Source organism: Lutra lutra, chromosome 5, assembly GCF_902655055.1.
Source record: "Lutra lutra chromosome 5, mLutLut1.2, whole genome shotgun sequence".
Classification (NCBI taxonomy): Eukaryota; Metazoa; Chordata; class Mammalia; order Carnivora; family Mustelidae; genus Lutra; species Lutra lutra.
Window position 1 is genome coordinate 1,028,742 of NC_062282.1, and position 20,910 is coordinate 1,049,651.

Genomic DNA, 20,910 nt, shown 5'->3' on the forward strand with positions numbered 1-20,910 from the left:
CCCACTGAGCAGAGAGCCCAATGCGGGGCTCAATCCCAGGATCCTGGGATCATGACCTGAGCCGAAGGCAGAGGCTTAACCCAGTGAGCCACCCCGGCACCCCTATTTTTAATATTGGTATGTGTTGAGAATTATTTTGTGTATATGGAAATTCAATTTTCAAGCACTCTATGTACAAAAGTCTGCCCTTTCTTCACTGAATTGCCCTTAACCCTGTTTTGAAAATCACCTGAGCAGGGATGTGTGGGTCCATCTCCGACCCCTCCACGCTCTTCCCTTTTGTGTGCTTTGCTGCATGCGGACTAGTGTCTTGGCTACTGTGGCTTCACTGTAAGCTCTGATATCAGGGGGCAAGCTTCCTTCAACATTTCTATTTTTAAAATTTTGGCTCATTTGCATACTTAGCCTCTCCATACAAAATTCTGAATAACCATGGCATTTGTGCAACAATTTTGCTGGGATTTTTATTGGGATTACATCAAATTTGTAGATCAGTTTGGAGACTTGAGCATATCAAGTATTCTAACCCACGAACATGGTATAGCTTAATCCTTAGATGTTACTCAAATTCTTTCAACAGTGTTGTGTAATTTTAAGTGTATGGAATGTGTATAAATTTTGTTAGATTGTATCTAAACATTCCCGGTTTGGGTGCTATTACAAATAGCACCTTTTATTTCAGTTTCTGTCTGTTCATGGGAGCATTTACAAAGCTCCTTCTCACTGTGTGGATAATAGAAAATCCATGAAACCCTTTTGGCAGGTTGTGGTCATTGTGAAGTCCAATCCCAGGGTGAGACGGAACTACTGCAGTGGCCCAAACGAGGAGCTGGCACACTTTCTCTGCAAATGTAACTCTAGCTGTAAGGATTTTCAGGCTATACAGTATTTAAGCAACTGCTTGGCCAGTGGAAGGCACGGACATCACATACGGGGTCAAGTACAGGGGGACGGGTGTGCCTGCTTCCTCCTGACCGCAACGAGGTTTGCTGTTACACTGCAGCATCTGGGCTATACACGTGGGCTCATCCGGACACTGGAAAGCAAGTGAGCCATAAGGACGCTTTGGTCAGCACACAGGTGGTCCCCTGAGATCGAAGAGAGACTAAGAACCCCAGGAGGGATGAATGCTTTAAAAACTCATCAACACCCTCTTAGAATCCCAGCTCGTCAATTACGATCCCAGGTTCCTGTGGGTTTGCGCCCCCCCCCCCCCCCCGCTTCCGTACATTGGTTACTGCCTGTCCTTGGATACCTTGAGAGTCACTTCCCTGCGCACACAGCACCACCAAATATTTGCAGAGCCAGGCAGTCACCGGGCAAGTAAAGACCTCACACTTACCTGTCGAGGAGAAAACAACTGAAAAGGAGTAAGGTGTGTGTGGCGTGTTTGTGTGCGTGTCCTGGACCAGGGCAGTATCCAACTTCTCCCCCACGCAGGACGGGGCTGCATTCCCACGGACAGGACCTGTCGGCCAACTCTTCAGAATGAAGCTGTGGCCTTCGCCGGACAGAAGCCCGCTGCAGCCAAGTGGGAGAGGACGGAAGGCCGTCTCCTTGTAAGGCCTTGTCCTGTCGTTACCACATGAGTGCACATGCATTTGCTCAGTGCCTACTACGGACCAGCCCTCGTAGCAGACTGAGAGCAAAGTAGGACAGAAACAGGGTCCCCGGCCCGGGGCTTCAGTTCTCCACGAACCCTGTGCACTGGTGGGAAGTATCAGCTCCTGTCGGGGAGCGAGTCCTGGGAGCCCTTGGCCACGTCTGGAGATCTGGTTGTCACACCCAGGATGAGGGCGCTCCTGGCACCCCGGGGGAGGGGGCCAAGGATGCAGCACCCTACAGTGCCCTGGACAGCCAGGCACAGAGAAAGTCTGTCCCGAGGGCCAGCAGTAGTGAGCAGGAAAAACCGCCCATGTCACAGCCCCATCCCGCAGTTGTGCACTGATAGGACAGGCGATGATCTCCCTGCGAGCATCTGCACTCGACACAGTTTAACTCGAATGAAACCTGTTACACTACAAACGTTCGTTTCTGCGAGGCCCAGCTGCACGGAACCGGACAGGGTCCCTGACGCACTTGATGAGGAAAGAAGGTCCTCACTCCTGCAGAACTAGCAGAATCCCCCCTCCTGCAGGATGAAGCGCTGCTGGAAAGTGTTTCCTTCTCTGTCTGAGCTGCCTCTTGGGCCCTGCGTTGGGGACCTGGGTACCAGAGTCAGGGCCCGCGAGGCCGGGACTATAGGCACAGCGCCGGAGCACGGCTCTGAGCTGCCTGAGTGCTGGGGGGTCATCCAGCTTTCCCCGTGCACGACGCAGCTCGGCCCCCAGCCTGCCAGGGCCCCTTGCTGGGACACCCCTGCATCTCACCCTGCCGGGTGCTGCGGGACTCAGCCTGCACCTACCTCCCAGGGACAGCATGGCTGGGGAACGTCTTCGCTGGCCTCTGCACACGCTGCTCACCGACACTCACCATCCTGTACCACCATCCCACCCAGTGGAACCCGCTCCAGCCGTGGCCTGGACAGGAAGGCCACCGGAGGCCGCGACCCAGAGCTCAGACCATGTGGGCGAGGCTACCAGACCTGAGACAAGGGACGCAGAACACCTGCGCCACTAGTTCCAGGCCACACGCCTGCAGAGAGTAGCAGAGCTGCATGGCTCCACGCAAGCACGTACCACACATACGCGTGTTCGTGTCTCCTCACGGACGGCAAACACGCTTAGCTGAAACCTGGAATCCGTCTGCGTATGGAAAGTCCAGTCGGCCTTGACTTGTAAGCTGCTTTCCAGGCTGTCCCACGGTCCTCACGACAGGACCGACAGGACCGTGCAGTGCCGTGAGAGCGGCGGCCGGCCGCACGCAGACCGGGCTGAGCTGGCCTCGTGGGACCCTTGTCCCAAGGATCTGGCTCTTTCTAACCGGGTTGCGTTGTGAGCTGGGGGTGGGGGTCGGGGCAGACCCGCTCTGCCTGGTCTTGCGTCCGCCTGCCCGCCCACCCGCCCAGCCCACGGTCTGCGCACGACGCACCCCCACCTGGGGCCCTGCCGGACCAAGGGGCGGGACTGGGGGGCGACAGGAGGCGCAGAGTCAGGAGGACGCGAGGCTGGACACAGGGCAGGCGAGTTTACGTTTTATTGTCGGTCCCCAGGTGGTGCCCCCCTGCCCGGGAGGGGACGCGGCGGTGCTCGCGACGCCGCGGCTACATCTGCCTCTGCTTGTGCTTCGGGTTCGCTCGGCAGTAGATGAACCAGCGGCCGCGCCTCTTCACCCGGTAGCAGTCCCGGCAGCGCTCCTTGATGACGCCCTTGGTCTTGAACCCCAGGGCGGGCTGCAGGCCGGGCGGCCCCAGGCCGGGCAGCAGGCGGCCGGGCAGCCCCGCGGGCCCCACAGCGCCAGGGCGTCCGGGCAGGAGCGTGGAGAGCGCGCGGGGCACGGCCGGGGGAGGCCGCGGCCGGAGCAGGGGGCCCAGGGCGGACGCCAGCATCTTCGCCGCCAGCGCGGACGCCATGGCGCGGCCGGACCTGGGCGGGAGCAGAACGCGGTCCTGCGGAACCTCGAGCACCACCGGCAGCGGCGCCCCCGCCCCCGCCCGCGGCCCCCGCCTCCCGCTGCACCCGCGGCCTCTAACCCCAACCCCGCGCCCCCGCCCCGCCCCGCACCCCCGGCCGCCGGCGGTCCGCGAGGGCCCCGGACATGCCCGCCCGCGGGGGACACCAGGCGGCCCTTCTCGGCCGCGGCGTCCGCGGAGCGGAGGGCGGGTGGCTATGGCCCACGCAGGGACCCCCGAGCCCCCGCAGCAGCCACCGCCCCGGCCCCGGCCCCGGCCCCTCGCGACTCCCGGCGCCCCTCACCTGAGAACACGGGACCGCGACGCCTGGCCGCGCACCTCGCAAGCGCCTGCGCAATGGGGCGCGGACGCCACCGCCCGGAGTGAGCGCCAGGAAGAAAGATGGCGGCGGGGGTCACGTGGTCATTCCCTCGGTGCCGGACGCAGAGGCGGGGTCGCGGGCGACTCCCGGGACGGCTTCCCGCCCCGGCGCCGACGGGCTGGGACCGCGACCCGGTGAGCGGAAGCAGAGGCCCGGGACGCACGGGAAATCCCGGCCGGTGTAGGGCACGGACGCACCCGGAGCCCACGCAAAATCGGGGAGCACCCGCGGCGCGCACTCGGGGATTCCCGGGGAAGGCGGCGGGCTCCGGGGGCTGCTCCTCGCCGGCGGCCTTCGGACCACCGCCCCCCACGGCCCGGCCCAGCGGAAGCGGAGCCCGGCGCGCCCGCCTCCCGCTGCGGCGACGGGGAGCCCCGCGCCCGCCCTTCCGGCCGCTGTCTAAGGGCGCCGGGGCTGCAAGCCGCGGGCCTCCCGGGTACGCGAGGGGCGGGGTCGCCAGGGCTGACGGGCCCGCGGGGCCGCATCGAGTTCGCCGGCCGCTCCTTGCAGCCGCGCTGCCCCCGTGGTGCTCGCCGCTCGCTCCAGCGGGGCCCCCGCGGGGGACACCCCCGTGATCATCAGTGACCGGCCAGTGTGAGCCGCGCCCTTGCACCTCCCGTCCTCCCCGTCCCACCCCGGCGGGAACGTCCCGGCAGCCGCCGGCGCTCAAGACGCGAGCACAGTTTCCCGCCTTTTCCCGACCGGGCCGCGGCGCCTGCCCGGATGCTCCCGCCGGAACGCAGCGCGCGTGCGCGACGCCCCGCAGCGCGCGAAGTCGGGCCGCCAGGGCCCTGCGACACGGTGCGCATGCGTCAGCGTGTCGGTGCGCCGGGTCAAGGGTCAGCCCACAAGATGGCGGCGGCAGTGACCTTCTGTCGGCTGCTGGGCCGCAGCGGCCGGGCGGCGCTGAGCCTGCCCCGGGGCGTCCGGTGCTTTGGGGTGCGCACGTCGCCGACCGGGGAGAAGATTACGCACACCGGCCAGGTAAGCGCTGCGGCGTGGAGGCCGCCCTCCGTCTCGGCTCGCGGTGCCCTCGGTGCCCGCGGCTGGGGGACGCGCTGGCCTGAGCGTCCGGTTCCCGGAGGAGCGGCGGCCGCGCGCGAGGTCCCGCGGGCCCGGGGACTGTGTGGGTCTTACGCTCTGACGCGCGGGGGTCCTGGGCGAGCCGCCGTCCGGCTCGCGTCTGCGTCGCGCTGCGTAGGGGCCCCCGGAGCGCAGACATGGCCGGAGGGACTCAGGGACCCCTGTCACCGCGCTGACCGCGGACGCTTTCCTGCGCCGCCGGCCGGCTGGGGAGGAAACGGGGGCCCCTCGGCTGCCCGAGTCTGTCCGCTCCTTCCGCCCCGCCTTGCCGACCCCCGGCGTCGTCGGCTCTTCCCTTCTTCGGTCTCTCGCCGAGCTGCGCCCGCGCAGCCGCCCCGGTCCCTCCTGTCCTCGATGACAAACAGCCAGAACCTTCCGAACACACACTTTCCCGTCATGCTGGCTGTTGCCACTCGGCGACGTTCAGAATCAGGCTGTAAACGTGTCGCACGGTCTTTCCCCAGGTCTATGACGATGCGGACTACAGGAGGGTCCGGTTCGTGGGTCGCCAGAAAGAGGTGAGCAGGTGAGGGACAGCTGCGTCGCGGTGAAGCCTTTACGGAACGGCGAGACGTGGAAGAGACTAAGTTCTCAGACGAGACCCCGGGCGGCTCCGGAAGTCTGCGTTTCTGGGAAGTGCGGGGCGCGTCTGTCTCGGGCTGTTCCCCGAAGTACTGGTGCCGCCGCCTCAGCGCAGTCTGGGTGTGTGTGAGCGACGGCGGCCCTTGGTTTTCCTTTCATTTCTCTGCCTCGTACTCCCCAGACCCCCAGATTAAAGGAAGTCACATCAGCAAGTTTTAAAAACTACTGTTTGAGTCCCCGTGTTGGGGTATTTGTCATCCTTCCTGCCGGGCGGAGGAGGCCTCGTTCTTACAGGGCGGACACTCCCGAGCTGAAGCTGGCAGGAGGACCGTCCTGCCCTGAGTGGCTGTGACTGGTCCCGCACGGTGACGGCAGGAGAGAGGATGCTGATCGTGGTGTCTCCAGGAACCTGAGCTCCTCCTAATTCCTCTCTGACCTGGGCTGCCGGATCCGCAGTCCGCGGGCCGCGGTCTGGGCCGTCTTCCCCTTCCGAGTCCTTCCGGCCTCCGTAGTCACCTCGCGCCCCTCCTTCCCTCGGTCAGCCTTGTTAGTTCTTGCTGCTTCCCAACGGTCAGTAGGTTGTGTTTCCCGCCCTCTGGTCTTGGTCACACTGTCTGTTCTTAGATTCCCTTTTTCTACTTCCTTTCCTGCCTCGCGGGGGACACGGTGGAGGAGACAGTTCAGTGCCTCGGGCGGAGCAGTGGGTCCTGACGCCTTGGGTAGCTCCTGCGGTCCGGCCCCGGCGCCCCAGCTCAGCAGTCCTGATGCGTTAGCAAGCACCTGGGTCTGTCCCAAGCTCCTCTCTGCTAGAGACTCTGTGGCCTCTGGTTTCTGGTCGCCTTAGGGGGCAACCGGAGCAGCTGAAAACCAAAACCAACCAAACAAAATCAGAATTCGCAAAGCCAGTGGAGTGTGAACAGAGGAGGCAGAGCCGAAGGTGTCCCCTCACCCAGGTCCGGAGCCCCTGTCCTGTCTGTGGCCTTTTGCTGTTGCACATCACGTGTGTTCGGGGAGCGCTGGGCAGTCGTACGGGTGCGCCTGTTTGTAAACGAGGCGTGCCGCTCGGGCTTGCGTGCGTGCCACGGACATTTGGCACTTGGTGGTATTTTAAGATTGTTAGTGTTTCCCAAAGACGTTGTTTTAGAGGAGTTTTACGTGTACTGGAAACGCGGACACGAAGTGCAGAGGCTTCCCCTGGACCCGCCTCCTGCCAGGCGGCCTGTTGCAAGTAGCGCCTTCTGTCAGGGGCTGCGGTCGCTACAGCTGATGCTTCGAACACCTGACGGTGTCCACACGTGCGCTCAAGCCCGCGGTCGTGTCGGGGTTCCTGTCCGTGCCGTACAGGCTGTGGGTTGTGACAGACACGTGTCCCGCGCCCGTTTTTACAGTGTCGGAGAGTAGTTTGCCTGCCCTGAGAACGTCTCACCTTCCACCTGTTCATCCTTCCTCCCCCCAGCCTCCGACAACCCCGCATCTGGCTGGTTCTCTGGTTTCGGTCAGTTGTATTTTCAGAAACCCACCGAATCTGAGCTAAATCGGATGAACAAGGAGCGCGGAAAGCTGGAGAGCTGAGCTGGCCTTTGCAGAGGGACGCGGAAAGTATCTGTGTGTGGCTCTTGGCTACTCCTGGCCAGAGGCACCTCGTGCGGTTTGCGGCGCGTCTGCAAAGGAATCCGCGCGGGCCTGTTCGGGGTCTTCCTAAGACGAGACACTCACGTGCTGAAGAACCGGCTGCGCAGCTCCCACTCCTCGAGGGGGGCAGAAGCCAGGCCTGCCATGGTCCTGGGCCACCTCCGCGAGGCAGGGGGCTGGAACCAAGCAGATGCTTGTCTGAAGCTACAGAAAGCGTTTCCGTGACTCTGTGGTCACATACACCAGACGAAAGGCGCACGTTTCCTGTCTTCTCGCAGAAAAGCGCGTGTGGACAGGAGACCGCCTGCAGAATGGCGGTGACGGTGACGAGAGTGGGAACAGCAGCAGTGCCGTCTCTGTCACCTTGCGGCTCGGAGGACTTGTCTGGTCTCGAGTGTGGCTCCAGGCCGCTCTGACCGCGTCCGGATCTGTGCAGCCCCCCAAGCACTGCCTGCCCCCGCCGCGGACCTCACTGGGCCGAGGGCGCTGGTCCGAGGGGACGAGCCGCTAGGGAACCCCCGCCCCGGGAGGCCATCAGCGAGCGCGTGCGCTATTCTGTTGCTGCTGGGTTACTGCGACGGGGCCGGCGTCATTTGTGGGCATTAAAGACGCGCAGTGAGGCAGAGAGCCCAGGGCACTGGGCGGCCGAGTCCATTGAGCACAGCTCCCCGTGCCTTCACTTTGTGCAGCGATGACGGGGTGGCTCTGCCCAGGCGGGATCGCCCTTGCCGGCCATCGGGCCGTGGGGACCCTCGCTGCCCGGGTGCTCTGGACAATTCCTGCCCGTCTCAGATGGCCTCCCGACCCCCGGCGGGCAGGTGAGTCTGGCTGTGACTCTGGCTCACCCGCTGGGCACCTTGGTTCCTCACTAGCAGCTGGAAGGTGCCAGCCACCGCTGAGCTGAGGAGCGGTCCCCGTGGCACCGGTGTCCACCCGACCTGCTGTGTTTGGTGGAGTGACCTGAAGCCCGTCCACCTCAGAGGGGTCTGGGTGTTGTGGACGCACAGCAGGGGCTGTGAGTGCTGGAGGGAGGAGCTCGCAGGCAGGGGTGCGTGCGGTGTGGCTACGGGCCCCACCGGGAGTGACGAGTGTCCCTCAAGGGCTTGTAGCCCTTGGCTTGTTGGGCCTTGCGTCTCCTGGGCACTGCAGAGTGGACCACTCGCCTGGTGAGGTGGCTTCTCCGCTGAGGTGGCCCGGGCGCTGAGCCTCGAGGTCTGTGCCTTCCTCTGGCCTCCTGGCGGTTCCGCGCGTCCGTGCTTGTCCTCGGCCTCTGCACTGGCCGGATCGCCCCAGGGCACCTGCAGACGCTGCTGTACAAAAAGCCTAGGAGGTATTTTTGAGCATTTTCTCCAAATTTGTGTTAAAATTTAATTTGGATGAAAATATCCGTTTTTACCGTGATTTAAAAATTACATACGTGTGTGTACCCACGTGTGTTCAAGGGAATGCAGATGTCGGTGGTACAGACCCCGGTCGTCCGATGCCGGCTGGGCTCCTACTGACTCCAGTCGCGCGTCTCCCCGAGCAGGGCTGGCCGCGTCCAGCACGGGGGTCACCCAGCGAGGCGGTTCCTCCTTGTGTCGTCGCAGGACTGTCTCGTGTGGTCCCGCGTTGTACGTTGTGCGTTTCGTGGGTGTGACCTCAGCGTGAACCGTCCAGAACTCCCCAGAACGTGGGTTAGACGACGGTAACAGCCGCCACCCAGTGAATTTGAGCCCATGTGTCTCTGTGCCCGGTCAGCTGGCCGCCGGGAGGTAAACGAGAAGGTAATTTCCCATTCACTACGTTAGTGACGCATAAAGGACAATCCTGCGGCCGTTGGGCAGTTGAGGGCGTGTGACACCGTCTGCCTGAAACCCATGGTGCTGACGGCTGAGGCAGGAGCCCGGGGCGCTGTGATGTTCATGCCCTTGGCAGGCCCGCGATGCTCCTCCGGGGTGGCGAGACCAAGCCCTGAGCTGCCACCTGGGGTCGGCTGCTGGGTGCGTGTCGGCTCCGGGACTCTGCGTGCGCCTGTGGTTGAGCCGAATCCCGGGAAAGAGACGTTCGTCACGGAAGGTCAGGGTCACCCTGTGGCTGAGTGACGGGGGCAGTCCTGTGTCCGTCTCCGGTGTCAGCTGCCCTTCCCGCGGGAGACGGCGGTCTGCCTGACAGCCATGCTGGGGCCCGGGGGTTTGTCAGTGTGGCCTTCCTGACACGTCCGTCCCTTAGGTAGCCGTCGTCCCGTGTTACAGCGCAGGCTTCGTGTGTGGGATGCCCGGCTCTGCAGCTGAGGGGCGCGGGACCTCCCGGCCTCCGCGGCCGGCCGTCAGTGCGCGCGTAAGCGGAGCGGCGAGGCTGCCTGTGGGGCCGCTGTGCTCAGAGGAGCCTGTAGCGTGGCCCGGCCTCCCCGCCTGGCCGCGCGGTGTGCGGCCCCTCGGCTCCGACGGAGCCCCATGTCCCCGTAACCTCCTGCTGGGTGTGTAGAAACGAAACCTCACAAAGTCTGTCTGTAGCGATAATGAAGTTTTTGCAGAATGTCCACACTCGGTGGGTTTGGGCCATCATCTGAGTCAATGGCAGGCAAGGCCGTCTGTTTCCGGGCAAGAGAGAGGGGCCGGCCCTGCGGGATCGGGATCGCATGTCCTCTGGACGGACTCTGCTGGCTTTAGAGGAGCTGTTCACGGACCCGATTGTGCCTTTCTAACTTATTTCCAGGTTCCGTTAAAGTTCAGAGGTCCCAGCCCCCCTTTATTTGTAAACATTGATCCTCGTTTCCCTGTCTTTGCTACGGTGGGGCCTCTCCCTGTCGGTGGGGCTCTGGGGACACGGGGCGGGCACCCGGCTGGGCCCCGGCGGCCAGGACTGACCGGCACGGCGGCTCTGCCATCAGCCACCCACAGTACCGAGGTTGGTACTCACTGTGCGGCGGGCGGACGAGCCGGGCGGCGCTTACTCTGTGTGCAGCCTCCGTTTCTGCGCAGTGTCACTCCCGTGGTGGCTGCGGGGACGTCTGCCAGGAAGAGTAGTGGCCCCGACTGCATTCGTCCCGTGTCGTGTGCTGTGCACAGACGAGCCTCCAGCGTCCAGAGGCGGGTGACGTCCCAGATGTGGTCTCGCTGTTGTTTTCCGCCCTGGGTGGGTTGACGATGACGCGGGGTCTAGGGGAGCCACGAGCTGCCGCCGCCTGGGAGCCCGAGCAGGGGACAGCAAGCCCTGCGGACGGCCGAGAGTGTGGTGGGGTGAGACGGGTTGCCGTGGACGGCTTTGGGGAGCACACGCCGCTGGAGGGGGCACGTGCCTCTGGACGTCCCTCCTGCTTTCGCACGGCTCTCCGGGGTGGGAAGCTGCGGCCCGTGGCGTGGGCTGGCCCCCCAGGGTGGGACACGGGAGTCGGCTCCATCACAGGGCTGTGGGGCACGTTGGGGACCTTTCCCTCCACACACAGACACACACACACACACACACACTCACACTCGGATGCTTTACCTTCCCGGCCTTGGGAGCTTTGTCTCCTGGGCCATGGCCAGGGAGGCTGTGTGCGCCTGGCTCAGGCGGGTCAGGTCCGAGCCGGGCGGGTCTCCTGGCCTGGGTCCCCTTGGCCACAGTAGCTCGTTGCGAGACACGTGACTTGCCCAGCCAGGTGTGTGAATCTGTTTAACGGAACAGACGTGGGGGGATAGTGTCATGGTCCCTCGTCCTGCGGGCCCGGATTGACGCAGCCGTTACCAACCAGGAGACTTCCCGAGGCGGCCGTGCTGCTCTCCGTGCTGATGGCCCACGGCCCGCTCCCCGCCAGGGCTGCCGTTCCGCAAGCAGGTCGCCGACTCTGTCCCGGTGAACCGAGTCCCCGGTGCGTGCGGACCCCACGAGGCGCAGGCGCGACTGCAGACGACGGCGATCTCTGAGTTAAACAGCTGGTCGGAGGTAAAGAGCTTTGATGTGTCGCAGTAAAAAATCTCGTGGCTGAGGACACGGATAAGCCGCAGGCAGTGCACTTGCTGACGCGTCTAAGTGTGTTTTAACTTTTAGGTGTCGCCCCCCCCCCCCCACGCACGCAGACGCTCCCTTTACCTGCTTGGAAGTCACCTGTCCGAGGACCCGGTCTCTCTCTGGCGTTGCCTGCGGCTGGGTCTCCCGGCTGCGGCACGCCGTGGGGTTCGGTGCCTCTGTTCTCGGGGTGTGGAACCGGCGTTGGCTGTGGAGGCTGCATCAGGTCAGACTCGGGGTCTCTGTGCGAGGTCACTGTGTGGGGGCCGCCCGGGGTTTCAGGGCGGTGGCCGGTGACTCCGGACCGGGTTGAGGGTGACGCTGTCTTCCCCGCAGCTTCCGCGCTCGTGTGAAGACACGGGGTTAGCCTGGAGGAAGCGGGAGTGTGGATTCCTTCCGTGTCCCAGTTCTTAGAGTGACATCCGTCCCTAACGGCGAGGTATTCATTCAGTCTTCCGTTCTGCGCGGTCACAGATTTCAGCGTATTTGTGGGGTTTCTGTCCCTGCAGTTGCAACCCCGTCGTCTCTCCAGTGTCCCGTGTTGTCCCGTGTTGTTCCGTGTGGTGTTTCCCCAAACTGGCTGCCCTTTGGCTGTGGCCGGGGGAGTCTGCCAGAGCTTCCTTGCCCCGTGACCGCGGAGGGGCCTCTGCTGGCGGGGACAGCCGGCCCTGGTGCCTTTCTGTGTGTCACGGGTGGAGCGAGACGCGGGGCCAGGAGCAGAGCTGGTGCTGAAGCCAGGGGCGCAGCGCAAGGGCTCTGGTCCGCACCTTGGGTATGACCAGGGGCAAGTGTTCGTAATCTGGCTCCTGCCCCGTTTCTGCGAGTCTGAAATTGTGTCCGGACGGGAAGCGTCGTGGGTACGTTGAGGACCGCAGCAGTCGCGGTGCGAGCGCACGGGAACGTCCAGAGTGTGCCTGCGCCGGCAGGACCTCAGTGTGGGGCCGTCCTCTACGTACACTTAAATTCCGTGGGATTGTCCCGCTTCTGTACTTGGCTACATGAGTTTTTCTTTCCGTCTTGTTCCAGGTGAATGAAAACTTTGCCATTGATCTGATCGCTGAGCAGCCCGTGAGTGAAGTTGGAAATCGTGTGATCGCGTGTGACGGCGGCGGGGGGGCTCTTGGCCACCCGAAAGTGTACATAAACCTGGTACCGTGTCACCTATCCTTGCGGGTCTAGTCTAAGCTATCCCGTCCCGCGTGGCCCTTGTGGCGCTGGCTCTCACCTTTCCTCCAACCACGTGGTAGGGACCACGTGATGGGCGCCCTCTCCATGGGGACGCGCTTAGCGTTGCCAGCACAGTCGTCCGCTTTCCTGCCGCACCTGCAGCTTGATCTTCCTGGAACCTCATTTTGGAGGTTGTGCCCCCACAGGGCTTTGGTGAGGGGAGGACCGGGACGTTAGAGCAGAGGGGCGAGCGGGGGCTGAGGCTCAGGTCTGCCACAGCGTGGATGCAAGGGAGGGACGTGCAGCACCCTGGCACCCCGTCTGCTTGTGGCCTGAGCATGTCTGGACCGGACCCTGGCCTGGGGGCTGGTGGGCCTCTGCGCAGCGCCCCACCTGTTCAGTCCGTTGAATCCGGGGCCCGGGGTGAAACCTCGGCCTTCACAGGCTGGGAGAGAAGACGGGCGCTGAGCTAAGGCCGGAAGACATGTCCTCAGGGCGGTCCTTGCAGATGACCCCGTGTTCCGGGGCCGGAACTAGGGTTCAGGCCCCTGCCCACGGCTGGCAGCGAGGCGGGGTGGAGCAGAGTCAGACCTGGGCCCCGGTGCCGTGACAGTCCTCTGTCCCCGCGCGACCTCAGAGGGCTTAAGCCGCGTCTAGTTGAGACCCGAGCTCCGGCGCGGTGCACGCGGTCCCGTCTGATGCGGGTCGTGTTTAGACGGGAGCGGAGCACGGCCGTGAGCTCTTTCTTCTGAATCTTGCAGGACAAGGAAACGAAGACGGGGACGTGCGGCTACTGCGGACTGCAGTTCCGACAGCACCATCACTAGCGCGGGCCGTGCGCACAGCGCCTCCCCCTGGGCCGAATAAACAGTGTTGGGACCCGGACGGCGAGCCACCTGCGTGTTTCTTTCCGAGAAGCAGCGTTTCCTCCGAAGCACAGACCGCAGCGGGGTTGTCCTCGGGGCCGCGTCCTGCGGCTCCGTGGCCGTCTTCATGGCGGGGCTGGGCTGGGTGGCTCAGGGCCAGGTGGGAGAAGCACCGCTCTGGTTCCGCAGACAGAATGGAGGTTTGTCAGGCGAAGGGCTCCCCGTTTGCCTCCGCACTCCGCCCGGAAGACCGTGCTTGCCCGCCCCACCCCCACTGTCCCCACCACTCACCTACAGTCACACTTCCCCCTGTCCTCTTGTCGCGGGGGAAGTGTGAGATCTTAAAGCCCGAAGCATCTGTGTTCACAGTCGCACGCCGGCCGCATCCAGGGCAGTCTGCGGAGTGGGGAGCAGCAGCGTCACCAGAGAGCAATGCTGGGACTCGGGAGGGAAGGGGACGGCTGGGGAGCGTGCCTGCAAGCCCGGACACGCGGTCCGTGGGGTCCAGGAGGAGGCAGCGCTGGGCAGTGGGAGGTGAGGAAGGAGGGAAGGAGGCAGAAGGGAAGCCTGCACAGCGCGGGGCACGCCCGGCCCCCAGCAGGGCTGGCGAGAACCCGAGGCTACGTGTGTCCTGACTGAAATGTGTGAGCTCCGCGCGGTGGGGTCTGGAGAAGAGAAAAGTATCTGAGCTTCCAGACAAAAGGACAGATCGCCTAACGGAGGCGTTACCAGAAGGGCGGGAAGCCTGTCCGTCCTGGGAGCTGGAGATGGTCAGGGGCGTCACGAGCCTGGGACAGGCACCCGTCTTGAGGGGGACGCTCCGTGGACTCCTGTAGGGCCAGCCCAGCCTCGGGGGCAGGGGAGGAGTGGGTGGGGCCTGCCGGTGGTGCGCGCCAGTCCACAGCTGGGCACGCCTGGGCGTGCTCAGTGGGTCGTCGTGAGGCTTTTCTGGCAAAAGTGCCCAAGAGCAAGCATGGGGGAGGGGCGTGGGGGAGAGGGCCCAAGAGACCCCGGGGTCACGGCGGGTGAGGGGGGAGCTGGAAGGGGCCGGTGGTCGCGTCAGGGTGGAGCGCGAGCAGGATGAACACAGGAGGGACTTCACGCGGCCTCAGTGTCCAGTGGCCTCGGGGCCCCGTCTGAGCTGCTCCCGGGTGGCGTGGTGCCCTCCAAGGGAGCAGGCCTGACCGGCACGTGCTGGGCCTGTGGGGTTTGGAGGGCGGCGGCAGCCTGGACGCCCGCGGGAGGGCCCCCCCCGGCCGAGCTGCTGGGCGCAGGGGGGTCTCCTGTCCAGCTGGCCGCGAGTTTAGCCTCGCGTGGACGTGGGGCTCTAGCAGACGCTTTCTCCATCTGTTGGAATGCGATGCTTTTTCCGTTAAATGTGGGCCACGGTGAATGACTCGGATTTTCTAGAGGGAAACTGCTTCTTTGCCAGGAGAGGCCCCACACGCTCCTGGAATCCTTTTCCTGTGGGGCCTCGCGTGGTTTGGGGCTGCCGCCTCTACGTGTAGGCGTGGAAGAGGGTTTGTAAGCGTTTCCTTTCCTCTGTCCCAGTCTCGGTGTCAGGGTCGCACTCCCCTGGAGCTGGGGAGCCCCCGGGTTCTCTGTTCTCCGGAAGAGAAGGGACAGGGTTGCGGTGACCTAGTGACGGGGGCTCAGGAGGGCCTCGCGGGCCTGGTGCTGTGGTGGGAAGGTTTGATTTCCTGGGAGCGTCTGGCACATTCACGTTTCTCCTGGAGCCGGTTTTGGTGCCGTGGATTCTTCTCGGTGTCCGGCTGTTTGCCTCGGTTCTCGGTCCTGGCGTAGAGCTGCTGAGAGTGACTTCCTGATCTGCCGTGGCCTCCCCCTGCCCCCCAGGGGTTATGTGAGCCTGTTCCGGTCTTTTCCGGTCTTTTCTGGGCTGCGTCTCTCCAGAGGTTTCTCGACCACTTAGCACTCTTTGGTGTGTCGTCCGCTTGGCTGTGTGGCTGGCTTCGGTCTGGTTTCTGACCGTTACCTTCGATCCCTGCCCCTGCCGCCCCTGCCGCCCCTGCCGCCCCCACTCCTGGAGTTGGAGGCTTTACTGTGTTGCTTCTCAGCAGTCCTGTTCTCACGAGCACTGAGTGCCACGAGGGTCACTGGCCTCTGCTTTAGCCAGACCCCTTGTCTCCAGGCACACACACACCCCCTGACTTCATTACTGTCCGGTTTTAAATGTGAGCGCGGACGCACATGGCCGAGCGGGTGGGAGTGTCCTGCTCCTAGTCTCTGTACCCTGCTCTGAGAACGCGCCGTGTGCGAGTCCGGCCTCTGAAATCTGTTGCTGGGGACCTGCTCGACGGGCCGCCGCACGGCTGCTGCACGGACGCCCTGGCTCACTTGCAGGGGCCAATGCCCGGGCGGGTGCAGCGCGGCCGCGGGGAGCCGGGGCCCAGGTGTGGGCTGGGCTGTTCCTCTGCCCCATCCTCTCCTCTTGTTTCCCGTTTTAAAGACGAGCGTCTGGGGCTCCGCTGTCGGGCTCCTCGGACTGGAAATGCTCTCTTCTGAGCGGAAGAAGCTCTGAAGCTCTTCTGATTAGGAAGCGACTCTGTTTGTCTCTAGTAAGACATTTTGTTTTCGGTCGGTTTTGCTCTTCTTAATTTGGCCACAGCAACCTGTGCTTGAGGCCGGCATGTGCGCGCTACGTGTGCTCAGTCCTTTACCTTCCACGTGAACGTGCCCTTGCGTTTCTAGCGCGTCTCCTGAAGACACGGCGGCTGATTTTTGTTACGCCGTTTACAAGTCTTTGTGTCCTAACCGGAGACGTCAGCCCGTTCTTAGGTGGGGGGAGATAGTTGGGTGTGAACTGTCGTCTTACTCTGCTCCTCGTCCCGACTTGTGACTGGTTTTCTTATTCTTCCCTTGAAAGAATTAATTTTTTCATTCTCTTTTCTCCGTGGTACATTGCAAGTTGAGTTTTCTTTAAAATAGTGAAGGCTGGGGAAATGATTGGCAGCTCATATGGTGAAGAAACCCAAATATAGGTCGATAGAAAAATGATTCCATCACGCAGGGGACACGGGGAGAGGCACGGGCGGACGCTGAGAATGAAGCGCGCGTGCAGATCGTCATGCCGGCTGGTGTCCGGGCCCAGCGGCAGGACCACGTGTGCCCAAGGGGAGTGGAGTTCTGCACTGAGATGTGCCCGTGGGGCCTTGTCGGGAAATTACCCCAAGGACTCCACTGGCAGACGTGGAAAAGATGTTGTGTGCATGTCCACTCACGGCTGTTTGGCAAATTATCCCGAACTAGGGCCGAGGAGTTTCCGTGTGCTGAAGCCGTTAGAAGGGACTGTGCAGACGTGGCCGAGCTGACCACTGAATGCTGACCGTGGCCGAGCTGACCGCTGCGTGCAGACCGTGGCTGTGCTGACCGCCATAGGCGCAGGGGCGTGGCCTGGTCAGGAGCCTCTGGCTGGATTCTGCGGGACGCCTGTGTGTCACAGTCCGTACCTCACTGAAACCCTGGCCGTTTGGAAATGTGGTTTAGATGACCCCCAGCATCCTTTCTGTCCCCAGATTTTATAAGTCATGTAATAAACTACAACCCTTCTGTTTGCATGCAGTTTCCTGATGAGAGCGTCCTGTGAGCCTAGTGGTTTGGTAATCTCGGAGCCAAAGAGGTCACTACTCCCGTCAGGCTGCAGAAGCTGGACTGCGGGGTTCACACAGGGTGCCCTGAAGTCACACTAGCCTTCAAGTCGCCTTTTAGACCCTGTAGCCCCCAACACCTTTGATTCTGCTGCCGGCGAGCCCCAAAGATGAAGCCTGGAGTGGAGGCGGGGTGGGTGACGTCATCACGGGGGATGTGGACGGGGTGGGTGACGTCATCACGGGGGATGTGGACGGGGTGGGTGACATCATCAGGCGGGACACGAACTAGAGGTTGGACAGTGTCTGGGGCCTGTCATTCATGTGGAGTTTGGGGTTGTGAAGTTTGGGTGACATCGTGTAGAGCATTGCGGCGGGGTTGGGTGAACTGATGGCGTGAAGCCTGGGGGTGTGGAGTTGGGTGATGTCACGCATGGGGCATGGGGGGCTCCTGGGGCCCAACTGATGTCATCCGCCAGGAGCATCTGGGGCAGGGAGGCAGGGTTCTGGGTGATGTCAGGGGCCCCCTGGGTCGGGCACACCAGAAACGGGCTTGTGAGTTTGAACCTACTGTGCACATGTGTGGCAGTCTTCTGGGTTTTGGGTGGACGGGTTGGGCATCTGTCCCCTCCCAAGTGAGGTTGGGGAGTTAGAGCAGCCACAGACACCTGGGAGTCCGGAGATGAAAGGTGTGGTTTCCAGCGCTGCCTGAATGAGCCACCCGAGACCGGGGCTTAGAACACGGCACCGCAGGCTCTGGGGCTGGAAGTCTGAGGTCGGGGCGTTCCCAGGGCCCCCAGCACCCTCCCTCGGAAGACACAAGCAGGCCTGGAGGGCAAGCCTGGGGGTCCTGGGTTTGCAGACCATCACCCATCTCTGCCTCGGTGCTCGCTGGCCCTCCTGTCCCTGAGTATCCTTGCATGGCCTTCCTGTACGTTCACCAGTCACTGGTGGGGTCCCCCTGCTGCACTATGGCCTCGTCTCCACCATGATGTCTGCGAAGACTGGCTTTCTGAATGAGGCCCATTCTTCTGTCCTGGGTGGGTGAGGGTATTGGGGTCACTTCTGGGGGGCGTGCCCCCGCTCACTAGACTTTGCCCACCTGGCATCCGGCAGCAGCTATGGGGCAGGGTCAGGTGTGCAGGGACACATTTCTGCAGGCCACCTTACAAGGGCTCAGCTCGGTGTGTGTGCGGAGGGATGGCTTGTCCCCACAAGGAGCCACAGAAGAAGTGGGGGTTCACCTCTTTAGGAGAAAGTTTTCTGATGAAACACACAAACCTGAGGAGTTTGCATCAGAAAGTAAAAACGCCATGTTTCCGTCTCCTGGTTAATCTTGAGGCACAAAAATGGAAATCGCCATTTCTGAAACCAGGTGAAGCAAACAAAAACCTATTACGGTGGGAACTTCCAGATACAGACTCCATGGGCCGGGCCAGACGCACAGAGGAGCACTTGAGACCCCCGCCCGAGGCTTCGCCTGAGGGGAGCTCCTCCCGCTAGCAACGCGGCTTCTGAGGCACTTGGGGGCGGGGGGACCTGTGTCCTCAGGGAGCTCTGAGGCCAGTTCTGTCTGTGCGTTCAGTGAAAGCGCCGCGGGTGCACCTGGCGGTCTGTCCTGCACATGCGGGAGCTGAAGACGGCCACCCCAGGTGCAGCTCCGGGGCTCCCTTCCCTAGGTCAGGGCTGGTCCTGACCCTCCACAGCCTCAGGGGAGCTGCTTCTCAGCCCAGCCCTGCTCCCCACGCTCGGCTGCCGACGCTCGCTTTCCTCCCTGGGGTCCCTGGAAGGAAAAGCAAACGTTCCACGCACTGGGCTTATGCAGAGACCACGTGTCACCATGGCTGGTTTTCCAGAAGCAAGTCCGTGAGCTCTACCTACGGCTGTGTCCCCGAGGCGTGGTCACCCAGAGAAGCCTGCCTGCCGCTGCCAGCAGTGCCATCACCGGGACCATCACGGCCCTCGCCTAGGCCCTGCCTGTAGGAGAGCCCTTGTTCCTCGGGAAGCACGGCCCCCACGGCCCCCACGGCCTCCAGCTGAAGACAGTCAGGTCTCAGCACAGCGCACGAGGGGACGAATGTCAGACACCCCCTCCCTGCGGAAAGAGCAGGGCGAGGCTCACGTCCGCCCACTGTTGAAGGGCACCCGTGCGCAGTCTGGAGGATGGAGCGTAAAGCTCCCCCCGGGGCAGGGACAGGGCCGCGCGGCCGACCGGTGGGACAGTGGTCTGCAGGAAACGCGGCCCAGCCGCTGGACTGGCCCGGCAGAGCCCTGGTGGGGGGCACGGCCCATCGAAACTCTGTCCCGGCGGGCATCATCTCCACAGGCGGTGAGGGGCTCACAGGGATGGCTCCCACTTGTCAGTGACAGCTGTGCTCTGCAGGCCGGGATCGACACCGGGAATGCTGCCCTGCGGCCGGGGCTTCCGTGTCCGGGGGTGGCGGATAGTGGGGATAGCACCAAATTGTCAGAGGCCACATGCGTGATGCTGGGTGGGGAGCGTTTCCCTGGAGCGCCCTGAGGCCACAGCCCCGGGCCGTGGTGCTCACCAGGGTGAGCCGGGTGCACGGACAGCTCCGGAGTGCCTGCTGGTCTACGAAGAACCAGCCCAGCCCGGGTTCTGTCTGCAGCAGGTCACGCCGCAAACCCACACAGGGGGCGGGGAGGCTGGCGCACCTGTTGGGTGCTGAGCGTGTGTGGGCGCGCTCTGGGTGGTGGATGCTCCCGACCTTCCCCGGGAGAAGGGCCCCGAGGATCTGGGCTTGGAGCCCACGAGGTGTGGTCTGGACCCCTGTCCCTCCTCTGCTTCGAGGGCTGCAGCACCCTCAGGGTGATGTGGCCGCCCCTGCCTTCCCCGATTCATGTTTGGGGATGTCTGTCCCCTTCCTCCTTCATCCTGTCTGTGTGGCACTTGAAGCGGGTTCTGGTGCTGGCGTGGGGGTTTCAGACCCGCTGTGCCAAGCGGTCTTTCCTGCGTGGACTCAGACCGTTTGTGCTGAATGTGGTTGTTGGTGTGTGGGGCTCACGTCTGCCTCTGTGTCCACCTCTCGATTTTCTTTCTCTGGCTCTCCCGTGGGCTCCCTGAACAGTGTCTGGCGCTGGAGGGCCCCCGGGACGTGGGTGTGTGTGCTTCCTGCCCGCCTGGTCTGGTGGCCTGGCAGGGGGGTGGCACAGCCCGCGGGTGGTGTATGGCATGGTGACCGTGCGGTCTCGCCGTCTCCCTGTCGTCCCCGCTCTCTGGCCAGAGAGGACGAGCTTACGTTTCTGTGCAGGCTTTGCCTTCAGCGCTGTCAGCCCTGGGTCCAGGCCCCTGAGGCGAAGGGGAAACCCGGCCCCTCAGCAGGCCGTCGGGGGCTCCTCTGGCCCAGTGTCCCTCCCGAGTCCCCTGCAGTGTGTGCGGTGCCCGCGTCCCCGGGGCCCTTAGCTGGAGGTGCTGGGCATGCATGTGGGCTCCACCTTCCCGGGAACAGAGGACCGTGGCTATCTACTGTGGACAAAGGACACGTGGTTTGGGGACCGGCGTGGCCTGGGCTTTGGTGGGCGGCTCGACGGGTGGGGCCGGCTGGGATGGTCTGCCAGTGAGGTCCATGTACGGGCGTGTTTGTTGGAGCGGCCCTGTGTGCGGCCTGACCCCTGCTGCCCGACCTGAGAGCACCTGCGTGTGAATCGTGCCCAGGCTCGGCCTGGGCTCCTGGTGCTCACACATGGGGGCTGCCGGACCCAGGGGCCATGGAGCAGGGAGGAAGGCCACTCACAGGTTTCCTCCCACCAGCCTGACGGAGGTGCCTCTTACTAGCTCCAAGACCAATGCTGGATGCTGGTGTGGACTCCTCCCAGAAAGGAACCAGCCAGGGCCTCGGGGTCGCCTGCACTGGGAGTGACCCCACTTGGGGGGTGGCAACTGTCCCTGTGTCCCCAGCCTCTGCCTCGCCTCTGGCAGGTACCTGCGTGGTCCTCCAGACCACAGTGTCCCCATGTACTCGCTGGCCAGTGGGCTTGGGGAGCAGGATGGGAAGGAGGCCTGGCCCGCCATTGTCAGGCTCAGGGACGCACTGGGAATGTGTGCTTCTCACT

At 63.4% G+C, this 20,910-nt stretch overlaps 2 protein-coding genes and 1 long non-coding RNA gene across 6 annotated transcripts; 2 read left to right on the forward strand and 1 right to left on the reverse strand.

The window, feature by feature from the left end:
- Positions 1-3,030: 3,030 nt before the first annotated feature.
- On the reverse strand, positions 3,031-3,997 carry MRPL36 (mitochondrial ribosomal protein L36). Of its 3 annotated transcripts, none has more exons than XM_047730484.1 (3): positions 3,855-3,997; positions 3,200-3,524; positions 3,031-3,049 (listed from the first exon to the last, which is right to left on the reverse strand). In XM_047730484.1, exon 2 carries the CDS (start codon positions 3,509-3,511, stop codon positions 3,203-3,205), a length of 309 nt encoding a protein of 102 aa, XP_047586440.1. In that variant the 5' UTR covers positions 3,512-3,524; positions 3,855-3,997; the 3' UTR covers positions 3,031-3,049; positions 3,200-3,202. The 3 variants fall into 3 exon arrangements, with proteins under 3 accessions (XP_047586440.1, XP_047586439.1, XP_047586438.1); XM_047730483.1 differs by lacking the exon at positions 3,031-3,049 and adding an exon at positions 3,091-3,167; XM_047730482.1 differs by lacking the exon at positions 3,031-3,049 and having other exon boundaries at positions 3,091-3,524.
- A 482-nt stretch (positions 3,998-4,479) lies between these two features.
- NDUFS6 (NADH:ubiquinone oxidoreductase subunit S6) lies at positions 4,480-13,250 on the forward strand. The gene is made up of 4 exons (XM_047730481.1): positions 4,480-4,916; positions 5,480-5,533; positions 12,225-12,347; positions 13,127-13,250. Exons 1-4 carry the CDS (start codon positions 4,656-4,658, stop codon positions 13,190-13,192), a joined length of 504 nt encoding a protein of 167 aa, XP_047586437.1. The 5' UTR covers positions 4,480-4,655; the 3' UTR covers positions 13,193-13,250.
- LOC125100338 (uncharacterized) lies at positions 5,541-12,215 on the forward strand. Of its 2 annotated transcripts, none has more exons than XR_007127506.1 (3): positions 5,541-8,047; positions 8,819-11,424; positions 11,535-12,215. It is a non-coding gene; the product is annotated as an uncharacterized LOC125100338 (long non-coding RNA). The 2 variants fall into 2 exon arrangements; XR_007127505.1 differs by having other exon boundaries at positions 8,819-11,135; positions 11,241-12,215.
- Positions 13,251-20,910: the final 7,660 nt, after the last annotated feature.

Coding starts and splice junctions, on each gene's coding strand:
- MRPL36 (XM_047730484.1), bottom strand. CDS start 3,511: ATGGCGTCCGCGCTGGCGGCGAAGATGCTGGCGTCCGCCCTGGGCCCC.
- NDUFS6 (XM_047730481.1), top strand. CDS start 4,656: ATGCTCCCGCCGGAACGCAGCGCGCGTGCGCGACGCCCCGCAGCGCGC. Junction 4,917..5,479: donor AGATTACGCACACCGGCCAG/GTAAGCGCTGCG, acceptor GTCTTTCCCCAG/GTCTATGACGATGCGGACTA. Junction 5,534..12,224: donor TCGTGGGTCGCCAGAAAGAG/GTGAGCAGGTGA, acceptor GTCTTGTTCCAG/GTGAATGAAAACTTTGCCAT.